The sequence below is a fragment of the Canis lupus genome, chromosome 4 (genome assembly GCF_011100685.1).
Source record: "Canis lupus familiaris isolate Mischka breed German Shepherd chromosome 4, alternate assembly UU_Cfam_GSD_1.0, whole genome shotgun sequence".
Lineage (NCBI taxonomy): Eukaryota > Metazoa > Chordata > Mammalia > Carnivora > Canidae > Canis > Canis lupus.
The window spans coordinates 12,115,742-12,128,055 of NC_049225.1; the positions used below are offsets into that span (position 1 = coordinate 12,115,742).

Sequence of the window (12,314 nt, forward strand, 5' to 3'; positions counted from 1 at the left end):
CATGTAGGAAAAATCATCTCTAGGACTTTCCAGGTGGAACCTACTGTGTAAAACCAATCTTTCATAGATTAGAAAGATGTATTTTCATTGTTTTTGTTTATTTCTATGAAAGCAGAAACTGGAAAATTTGAAAAAGTAGAGGTGGTAAAGATTAATTCAGTTCTGATTTTAATGGTAAAATGACTTTGCAAATGGTATTTGTTATCATTAACATTCAAACTATTTCATGAACAAAAATGAAACTCAGTTTTAGTAATTAGGTAGTTAAGTTCAGAAATATATATATATAACTGATAGCCTCACAAGCTGGAAAAATACATTATTTGGAAACTACCTGTGCATTGTTTTCTTGCAGGGAACAAATCACAAGACAGTGGCATAGCAGAGATGGAAGAACTTCCCGTACCACATAACATCAAAATAAGCAACATCACATGTGACTCATTCAAGATTTCATGGGAAATGGATTCAAAGTCAAAGGACCGTATTACACACTATTTCATTGACCTCAATAAGAAAGAGAACAAGAACTCTAATAAATTTAAACACAAGGTAAAATCTTAACACATACTTACATTCATTTGCCTCTTAAAATCTGAGTATGAGGGTGTTTGAAAAGAAAAAATAATATTCTATTAATTACTTATATGATGCATTTGACATTGGGAAGAATAAAAATTACATGTCATTTTAAAGCTCAATCCCTTTAAGAAATTTTGTAAGAAATGAAATGCCAAGTATAATATTAAAATACATTTTTTCCAAAAAAGATAAAATTATGACTCTCATATAGACATAAAAGTGAACATGTGTTAAAGATTTAACTAATTAATGAGGTAACTAATGAAGTGTTACAACCAGTTCAAAGTATAATCCAAAGAATAGACACAGTCATAGATCAGGATATTGAAATAAATGTATAACTAGAGGCAAAACTGATTTGGGGTCAGAAAGGAACAAGGGCCAGAAGAAATGGATGAACAAAATTCATTTGCATATATTTAAATAACAGTTATCAGTTATCTACAAATCACAGTGTTATAAAACAGCTTCCACAGAATCAGAAGAAAATAGCAATAAGAGTGTGCTATAGGCAATGCATAGTTTTCATTAAAGCATACATTTTTCCATATAATAACTTTTGAGAGAGGAATGTGATATAACTTATAAACTTTAGAGTATTTGTAAAATACTTTAGGACTGAAAGTTGCTTTATGTAGTCGATTTTATTTTGTGGTTTGAGAATGAAAATTAACCTTAATATGTCTTAATATGACATACTACACCTCTTTGTTTTTACTTCTTATAACAGTCTACTTATTACATAGCTTTGCTGATATATATCTCTCTACATACACATTAGAGGTAGTATAGAGATGTAATAGTTATTAAGTATTCTTATGTTTCAGTATTTTCACTATGAAAACTGGTCTTTTTTAAATTTTGATACTAAATTTAGCTTGGCAAATCTTTTAGAAGAGCTGCCTTATCTTTTCTGGGAATTACATCTTTTACCAAATGCCCAGTTATACACACTAATGATAAGTGAGGATTATATGTATAGATAAGTGTGAGAGAACAAAATTGATAAGTCATTCTAACCATGTTCCCATTTTCTGGTTATGGATATTCTCTTTGTTGACATTTGTCTTCTTGAAGTAGTTTTAAAATATTTCCTTGAAATTAGCTTTGAAATAATGTTAAATGATGATTAGGTCAAGATTTGACCCTCTTTTCTTCATTCTACATTTAGAAAGCTGTGTCTTTGGAAACATAGTGAATATTCAACTAGCAAGTTTAATAACCTTATTAATCATTATTTAGAAATACACAAACATTCCTGTGACATAAGCTCCATACTTGAATATAACTGAAGTGGATATTACCTCTTTTGTATATAAAACTGATTCATTTATCTTAAAATCGTTATTTTAAAAATGTTCTCCCTTCACATGTAAAATATTTAGTAATGGGCTACTCTGGGAAAATTATTGAGTAGTATAAATTAAGCAAATATATTTTAAAATACAAAATCACAATTGAACACCAATAAAAAATAAATTTATAAAAAAAAACAAAATCACTGAATTTTATTTGTCATGTTTCTGGGTTTGGGGAGGTTTGATTTTGTTTTATCATTTAATATTAGAATATTGCATTTTAAGGAGCATAATATATAAGGAGTGTTCAGAAAACAAGAATCAAGAAAACAGGAATCTAAATACATTTGTGTCATAAACTAGCTGTATGACCTTGGGCATGTCTTTTGATTATTTTTTGCATCTGGAGAATAAAAGATTTGAAGATAATAATTGTTGATATCTTTAAAAAGGATAATTCTATCATCAGCCAGGAATTTAACAACTTGCTATATATTGTTTATAATTGATTCAAGTTATACTGCTAAATTATTTCCTCCCTCCCTACCTCCCTTCCACCCTTCCTTCTTTCCTGTTTTTCTGTCTTAGGATGTTCCAACAAAATTGGTAGCAAAAGCTGTTCCCTTGCCCATGACGGTCCGTGGACACTGGTTTTTGAGCCCAAGAACTGAGTATACAGTAGCAGTGCAGACTGCTTCAAAACAGGTTGATGGTGATTATGTTGTGTCTGAATGGAGTGAAATTATAGAATTCTGCACAGCAGGTAAGAGAACTAGGTAGAAATACAAAACAAAAACAAAAACAAAAACCCTTAATATTATTTCCTTAAAAGCTAATTACAAAAAGAAAAATTTAATTATAAGGTGATATGAAATGCATTGGGTTATTTTTGCATTGACAATAGCATTGTATAATAGAACAAACTATGCTATATTGGTTGGAGTGAGCTTAGATTCTCAACAAAAGCTGAGTAAGGACTTTAAATCAGTTCTTTGATACATAATTTGATTTTTCAAAGTAAAAGCTTTGCAAATGAAATTGGTTCAGTTTGAATATATATTGAAGCATGTTTTGAGCTTCATTTTGAGAGAGAGCGTTTTCTTTCTTTTTTTCTTTCTTTTTTTTTTTTAATTTTCACAGATATTGATGGTGCCTGGGTGGCTTAGTCGGTTAAGCATCTGTCTTAGGCACAGGTTATAATCCCATGATTCTGGGGTCAAGCCGTGGGCATCATGGAGTGGCTTGACCTGCTCAGCAAGAAGCCTGAGCCATCATGGAGTGGCTCCCTGCTCAGCAAGAAGCCTGCTTCTCCCTCTCCCCTGCCTTCTGCTCCCCCTGCTTGTGTGCAGGTGTGCTCTAAATAAATAAACAAAATAAATAAATAAATAAACAAAATATTTAAAAATTTTTTTTCACAGATACTGAAACAAGTCAGGAACCTCTTTCTCTAACTTAGGGAATGGATGCAGATCTTAATGACTGTACCTAGCAGAAGTGTTCTGGATTTTTCACTTGAGTGCTGAAAATCTATATCTAAACTAGTGGTGTGTGTGTGTGTGTGTGTGTGTGTGTGTGTGTTTGTCTTTGCTTCCTTAGAAAGTACCTCATAGCCATTTTGCATTGAGCTATCTGATTAGGAGAGCCTACCCCCTTTGATTTTGAACTATACTTTAATATACCATTAGATTGGAAATTTTACCAGTCATCTCATTCATTTATCTGTTTATTCATTCATTTAAGAAACAAATATTTAGTGAGCACTTAAATAGGTGTTGAAGTGATACAAAGATATCACTTTATCAGATGTATTACCTAAATACATCTGCCATCCTTTCCTTGTCTCCTAGAACAGGGCTGTAATTCCTCTTGGTGTAGGTGATTGTTTCCTCTAAAAAACTGTAGAGAAAGGCTAAGTGTTTTTGTAACATAAAGGAACTTGACAAAAAAGTCTTTAAAAAATGTGCCTCAACTATTGTAGGTTGCTTCAACTTCCCCCAGCTGAGGCATTCTTCAGATAGATGACTCTTTTTCTCCCTACAGCATACACATGCATTATTTTAGACTCAGTACATACTTAGCAATTGCTTTACTTCATTGTCTTGTGTTGTTTCTTAATCTCAAACTCAGTGTAAAGCTTTTCCTATGGATATGTTAAATGGATGAAATTTTAATTCTATGTTATTTTGATTTTATCTTCAACCCTTGTGATTTTGAGGAAGTTGCTAAGGATTATAACATCTTGATTGTTAAGGATTTCAGTCTTCAAGAGCAAGGAAAATAGTCTTTCGTACTGTATTTCTTCCTATCTAAGACACTGATTATGAGATCCACCGTTTTGTACTGTCAATTAAACTATGAAACAGTGTTTTTTCATATTACAGTTATTGTTGAACTCATATCAAAGAAACTAAATGTGAAAAAATATATTTTAGAATAGATGAAATATGGTATTAATCATAGTTCAGTAATGAAACAGCTAATTTTCATATTGTATTAATAGTAACATTAATAGTGAGTGAACTAACTTTTAACTATATTTGATATATTATTGGAGTTAATCTATCCCCTCAGTTTTTTCCTGAAATAAAATTCTTTTTTGGAGTCTACCTCGTGTTTACTTTTTCTGCTGCATTTACTTTCATTGCACCTGACTAGGGAGGCTTAATCTAAGACAGACACATAAGCAAGAGACACAGTCTTTTTTGATATTGTTTTAATATATGCTATTTTCCATAGGACTGCACTAAACAGAGTCATAGTATTTGTCCAATTAAAAGAGCTATAATTTACCTGCTAAAAATCCCACTTGACATAGGGAAAGGTGTGCAATATTATTTCTTCTTTGGCTAAGAAAGACCTTTGGCATTTCCAGTTCAAAAATATTTGTCTGTCTATAGATGCATACATATTCACTCTGTTCTATAATCTAGTACATGTTTTATCTCTATGTGTATGAAGGAAAACCTTATGTCTTCTTTCACTTTGAGTGATCACCCTGTTGCATTTTCACTTCACTACATCTCATAATTCTCCTAAGAATGCTATGGAGTGAATCATAAAATGCTAGCTTTTAAATGTGCCACAATAGTTTTCTATACATTATTTTGCATTTTTAATTTCCATGAGTAAAATATAAAGAGAACTCCAGCTTTTTGAACCTTATTGTTTCAGTTTATCAAAATAATTCAGAGATGTTTACCTATGCTTTATCAATAACCTTTACTGTAAATTTTGAGGAAACTTTTTGTATAAATTGTCTTTTATTCTGGATAGCTAATTCACTCAACATTTATTGAGCATATACTCTGTGCTATGTACTGTGCAAAATGTTGACATAAAATAGGATGCCACCAACTAACCTAGTCTATGTCACAGATAAAACCCTGTGCTTGCCCCACAAGTCACAGTTATCTATATATTTATCTACATATATTTATATGTAAATTTAGATTGTGAGTTGAGAGGAAGAATATTCTTTTTGATCTTTTAACCTGATCATCCAATTTTGCATGGTGCCTTCTGCATTATATGTTCTAATCTAAATAAATGTGAGCCAGTGAAGCAGTTAGTAAACAAAATGTGCTGCCATAAGCAATTCAACTAGGTTGCTTTTATTTGGAAGGTCTTATAATCTTTATAGACAATAATTTTTGCTTAGATTTTGGTAGAGGAGTTTGACAGCAGTCCTCAATTTTCAAAACAAAAAGTTGGTGAAAGAATCAAATACTTGGAGAGAAGCTTTAGATTTACAAGGGTCTTGCATAACTGAAAACCATCAATTAAAAACCAGAGACCTAGCTATATGAACTTTTGGTGAATCAAACTGTGAAAGCCTCAATTTCTGCATCAATAAAATGGTCATATTTAATCTACCTCACCAACCTTGTAGATTTAAAGAGTAAAGTAAATGAACATTATTATTGCTATCCTTTTGAATTCTATTTGCTACCGATTGCAGGTTAGAAGCTTCTTTTATTTGACTTATCTGTTGATTCAAGAAATGCCAGTATGGTACCAATTGACATTACTTAGGTTATGCAGGGTCTTCATTCCTTACTTAACATTTTTGTTGCAGGATCTTTCATTTCAAAGAGTGAAACAAATGCATGGGTATCCTAAAACAAAAAACGAAACCATAAACCATAACAAATACCTTTTCGTAGAAATAAAAATGTATAAAAGACAATGTTTTTTTCAGTACAGTTTCCTATTCACTAAGATAAGTTTCCTAAGGTGAATTTTAATAATTTCCAATTTATTAAACATGTAGTTGATACCTTTGGTAATATATTTTTTAGTAAGAGAATTTTTTTGTTATTATTTTCAGACTATTCAAAAGTTCATCTAACACAGCTGTTGGAGAAAGCCGAAGTGATTTCAGGACGGATGCTTAAATTTTCTGTTTTTTATCGTAACCAACACAAAGAATATTTTGACTATATTCGGTAAGAATAAAAAAATATATAGTGATGTGCTTTACAAAATGCCATTCCAAGCTCTATGCTCAGGTTTTCCTTGAGTCTAGTTCTGTGAAATAGCAATTTTTGTTTCCTTTTCAAAATAATTATAATCTTTTTTCCCAGAATAATTGAGTAGAAGAAATCAGATTGTGGGATTTTTTTTCTCACTTTCCTTACATTCCTTTCTATAATCATTTGTACCGCCAATTCCTGTCTATTTGAGTGGAAGGTCTTAAACCTCCAGGGCTTAGACTGATGACCATCCATGAAAAACTCCTCTACTATCCAATAACTCAAAGAAATAGTCTGTTCTTGTGGATTGCTTTAAAATGTTGCAAATGAGGGTAGGGAGGTAACTTTCATGAAATATAGTCAATCAAGTAGGATTTTTCAGGCTTCTAAGTGGAGCTCTCTTCCCATTATCTTGGATTAATTATTCATGAGGACACTCTGCTTTGTTTACTTTTGAATTCTAGTGTTCAATTAGTATTTCTAAGATAGCCTGTGTTTACACTGGGAAGTAGTTTCCAAAAATTCAAAAGAGATTCATGCTATATGTAGTTTTAATTCTTAATAATCCTTTTATATTTGCAGATAAAAATTTCAGAACAATGAATAGAGAGATGTATGTTTTAAAATAAGACTAAGGCTTTTAAAATGCCAAGTGTTATATAGGTTCTAAAACTTTTACATAGTAATCTCTATAATTTGTCATTTTAACAGCTTTGGTCTCACTTTAAACTTTAAATCATAAGGATTATATATGAAAAAAATTGGGAAGCTTTGTTATTTGTTTCTTACTTTTCTAGTTTTCTTAAATCAAGGTCATGGTTTTGATTTAAATCAGCTCCAAGCTGTGGAAAATGCAAAGGGAATCAGAGAGAGAGAAGTGAATTTAGGTACCTGATTTCATCAAAAGAAATACTTATTAAAAAAAGAAAAGGAAAGAAATACTTAGTTAGCAATATCATGTTTTTAAAATATATTTTGATTCTGCAAACCATCAGGTTGAATATCTTATAAATACAAAGTTTATGAACACCTGGGTGGCTCAGTGGTTCAGGTCTGCCTTTGACTCAGGGCATGATCCTGGAGTCTCGGGATCGAGTCCCACATGGGGCTTCCTGCATGGAGCCTGCTTCTCCCTCTCTATGTCTCTCTCTCTCTGTGTCTCTCATGAATAAATAAATAAAATATTTTTTAAAAAATAAAAAAGTAAGCATAAAGTTTAGCCCATAATTCTTTTAGCTGGTAAATTATTTACCCTTGTGTCTACATATTTCATGGTGGATGCCATTCACTTACAGAGTACAAACAGATATAGCACAAATTATTGTACCTGTCAATTGTGAATGGGAATGACCATATATATTCAACAAGAAAGGTTTTCTTTATGCATAAAATTTGAAAACAAAAAGGATCAATTGCTGTTTTCTTTAATAAGAAATATATCAACATAGTAAATACATCTTTGGTACTAGGTTTAGATTCTTAGAATATTGCCAAGGTCTATTTTAGGTGGCCACTGGAGGTCAGTATTTCCCTGATTTTCACTTGCCCTTTGGGCAGAAACTAGCCTATTTTCAGGTCCTTAGATAAAATTTGCATCATCTGTTTCAAATATTCTTTCAAGAAGACAAAAAATGATAAAGACAGCCAGGAAAAAGTCATTGTGTATATTATATAATTGATTCCAGTCTACTAGTATGAAAGATGTATTTACTAACAAGGAAATTTATTTACCTTTGTTGGAGTTTCCATGACGGTAGTAAAATCTGTGTAAATTATATCTTGCTGCAGTATATATAAATAAATATACTTCCCAGGGTGTGGGTACAATTCTTCAACATTGCTTTTCTAATACACTTTATTAAAAAAAATAGTAGACATTAACTTCAATGGATCTTAGTATACTTTTTAGGTAGTGAATTTTTTTAAAAGATTTTATTTATTCATGAGAGACACACACACACACACACACAGAGAGAGAGAGAGGCAGAGACACAGGCAGAGGGAGAAGCAGGCTCCCTGCAATGAGCCCAATGTGGGACTCTATCCCAGATCCTGGGATGAGACCCTGAGCCAAAGGCAGACGCTCAATCGCTGAGCCACCCAGGCATCCCTAGGTATTGAATTCTATTAAGGACACACTTCCTTTATCAGAATCCATTTAAAATGTCATCTTGTTAATCAAATGCTGCAATAGAAATTAGAAATTTCTAATTTCTTTCACTTACCTAACTACAGTCTTTCCAAATCGTTATAAATTATGAAAAAGTGTTAGGTAAATTCTGACTCAGTCATATGCATTGAGCTCATTTTGATTTTTCTCTGGAAATAAATTTCTAAGTGAATATTGCTTTCCCTTACCCCAGATCAAAATACCACTCTCTATCTTACTCCTTCAAATTCACTAGGTAGTCTTACTATAAAACACCTTTCTAGATGAGAAACTTTTTTCTTTACCCATCTACTATGATTAGTAGACAAGTATAGGAATTCCTGGTGCTTTTAGGTGTGAGATTGTATATCCTTCAAGTTGATGTCTGTTATTAATGCTAATACCTTTCTCCTAATCTCAGCTCCTATCTCTATATCTTTATTTGTTTGTTTGTTTATTTATTTATTTATTTATTTATTTATCTCTATTTTTTGCTGTGATTATTTTATAAATTGAACTTGTAGATTCATGTTGGACACATATCCTATCAATATTTGGTTTTTGTTAATGAGCATGGAGCAGTAATAAAGGTTAAGAATTTTGACCTAGAACAAGATGGAGTGGAAATATTTCTCCATATTTTGCGACTAAGTATGACTAAAAGCTCTGGACTTTATATATAAAAGAAACAAGAATCTGAAAGGTAGAAGAAGACTGAAAGGTGGAGAGAAGATAAGCCAGTTAGGGACCATGGGACTTGAGGGAAAATACAGTGATGAGTTCCTTGAGTTTTATTTTTAGCTCTTATATTCTGAACTGAGTTCTAAAGAAGCCAGAAAATCCTGATGGGCACAGATCAAAAAAAAAAAAAAAAAAAAAATCAAACCAAAACAGAAACCACAAAAACCAAAGTCTGCTTTATTTATCCAAATGACCAGCAAAGGGATAGCCATGAAGACAGTTTTTAGACAATAATGCCCTACTTCAGCCAAACACCATAGGGAAAAAAAAAAAAAAAAAAAAACTATTTTCCCACCCTCACCAGCCAAGCCAAGTAGGGCACCTAGACTTCCACCTTCTCCTGGTTGTAAGGAAGCACCGTTTCCTCCTCCTCTATCTCCTATTGGGGTGGTATCAGAAAAAGCTGAATGGGGAAACTGGACTTATACCCCCAACCCCCTGCCACCAGTGGCAGTGTGGTACCTGTCAACCTCCCTACTGGGATGGTGTCATAGATGGCCTAATGAAAAGTAGACTTCATTGCAGCCCAGGAATAAGGCTTGCCTCTGCAGTGTCAATGAAGGCCACAGTGTCAATGAGCAGTACTGAGACACCATCTCCTTCTCCCAGCTAGATAGTATTAGCAGAAGCCTAATGAGAGCCTAAATTCTTAACTCCATCCAGTAGTCATCTCCATCTTTCCATCTCCATCTCCATTTCATTCTTTCCTCCTTTGTCAATAATAAGTTTGATCCATATAATTGTGGGTTTATTTCCGGGTTTTCTGTTATTTTCCATTGATCTCCATGGTTATTTTTGTTCCAGTAGCATACTGTTTTAATTGTTACCACTTTGTAATATAATTTGAAATCTGAAATTGTGATACCCAGCTTTTTCTTTTCCAAGATTGCTTTGGCTATTCAAGGTTTTTCGTGGTTCCATACAAATTTTGGGACTGTTTGTTCTAGTTCTATGACAAATGCTGTTGCTATTTTGATAGGGATTATATTAAATTTGTAGATCACTTTGGGTAATAGAGACATTTTAATATTTGTTCTTCCCACCCATAAGCATGGAATGTCTTTCCATTTCTTTGTGTGATCTTGAATTCTTTTCATCATTGTTTTATAGTTTTTGAAGTTTAGGTCTTTCACCTCTTTGGCTGAGTTTATACCTAGATATTTTGTTTTTGGTGCATTTGTAAATTGAATTGTTTTCTTAATTTCTCTTTCTGCTGCTAGATTATTAGTGTATAGGAATGAATTGGGTTTCTGTACCTTGACTTTGTATCCTCTGACTTTACTGAATTGATTTGTCAGTTCTAATAGTTTTTTGGTGAACTCTTTAGGATTTCTATATAAGTATCATGTCATCTGCATAGTGAGAGTTTTACTTATTTCTTACCAGTTTGGATACCTTTTATTTCTTTATGTTGTTTGATTGCTGTGGCTAAGATTTCCAGTATCATGTTGACTAAAAGTGGTGAGAGTGGACATCCTTGTCTTGCTCCGACCTTAGGAGAAAAATTGAGTTTTTCACCATTGAGTATGATTTTCTCTGTGGGTTTTTCTTTTTTTTTTAAAGATTGATTTATTTATTCATGAGAGACATAGACTGAGAGAAAGGCAGAGACATAGGCAGAGGGAGAAGCAGGCTCCTTACAAGGAGCCTGATGCGGGACTCTATCCCGGATCCTGGGATCACGACCTGAGCAAAGGCAGGTGCCCAACAACTGAGCCACCCAGGTGTCCCCTCTGTGGGATTTTCACATAAGGTCTTTATTATGTTGAGGTATATGTATCATCTCAATGTACTTTGTTGATGGTTTTATCTTGAATGGATGCTATACTTTGTCAAATGTTTTTTCTGCATCTATTGAAATGATCATATGGTTCTTACCCTTTCTCCTATTGATGTAATGTATCATATTGATTGTTTTGTGGATATTGAACCACCTTTGTATCCTGGGAATAAATCCCATTCGATTGTGGTGTATGACTTTTTAAATGTATTATTAGTTTGCTAATATAAATGAGTGATGTTGGCCTATAGTTCTCTTTTTTTGTGGTGTCTTTAACTGGTTTTGGTATCAGGGTGATACTAAGCTTCATAGAGTGAATTTGTAAGTTTTCCTTCCTCTTGTAATTTTTGGGAGAGTTTGAGAAGAATGGATATTAACTCTTTTGTAAATGTTTAGTAGAATTTGCCTGTGAGGTTGTCTGGTTCTGGACTTTTGTTTTTTGAAAGTTTTTTGAATTACCAATTCAACTTCATTGCTGGTAATTTATCTGTTCAAACTTTCTATTTCTTCCTGCTTTGGTTTTGGTAGGTTGTAGGTTTCCAGGAATTTATCCATTTCTTCCAAGTTGTCCACTTTATTGGCATATAGGATCTGTTAGAATTGTTTGTATTTCTGTAGTGTTGGTTACTATTTCCCCTCTTTCATTAGTAATTTTGTGTATTTGGGTGTTTTTTTTTTTTTTTTTTTATGAGTCTGGCTAGAAGTTTATCAATTCTGTTGATTGTTTCAAAGAACCAGCTCCTGGTTTCATTGAACTGTTCTATTTTTTGTTTTCTGTATCATTTATTTCTACTCTGATCTTTATTATTTCCTTTCTTTTCTGGGTTTGGTTTTTATTTCTTTTTGTAGCTATTGTAGGTATAAAGTAAGATTGCTTGAGATTTTTTTCTTGCTTCTTGAGGTAGGCGGTATAAACTTCCATCTTAGAACTTCTTTTGTTGCATCCCCAAAATTTTGAACCATTGTGTTTTCTAAAAGAAGTTTTTGAAAAAGTTAGAGAATGATAATAGAAGGAATTTTGGAACATCAGGAAGAAAGGAAGAAGAGTAGGAATAAAAATATGGGGTCCAATCCAGAATATTCATACATCTCTTATGTCCTCTAATATGTGAGTTTCTTGGTCTTCTCTTGAATCTGCATTTTTAATAAGCTTCCTTGGTAGTTCTTAGACACTAGAATTTGAGGCTCATTGCTGCTCTAAAGTTAGAGGAGATCCTAGGCATACCTCACTGACCCACAGTGAAGCTTTTTTAGGAGCATGCTGACTGGGAGAAGTTTCTCATACCTGTGTG

The 12,314-nt window shown here is 32.7% G+C and overlaps 1 protein-coding gene across 4 annotated transcripts in view; it reads left to right on the top strand.

Moving 5' to 3' along the window:
- Window positions 1-12,314, top strand: part of PHYHIPL (phytanoyl-CoA 2-hydroxylase interacting protein like) — a 74,098-nt gene that overhangs the window by 59,173 nt on the left and 2,611 nt on the right. For all 4 annotated transcript variants that reach the window (XM_038533979.1, XM_038533982.1, XM_038533981.1 and 1 more), the window contains exons 2-4: window positions 356-552; window positions 2,469-2,643; window positions 6,208-6,325. In XM_038533979.1, coding sequence (XP_038389907.1) covers window positions 356-552; window positions 2,469-2,643; window positions 6,208-6,325 — 490 coding nt within the window. The remainder of the gene's footprint in view (window positions 1-355; window positions 553-2,468; window positions 2,644-6,207; window positions 6,326-12,314) is intronic.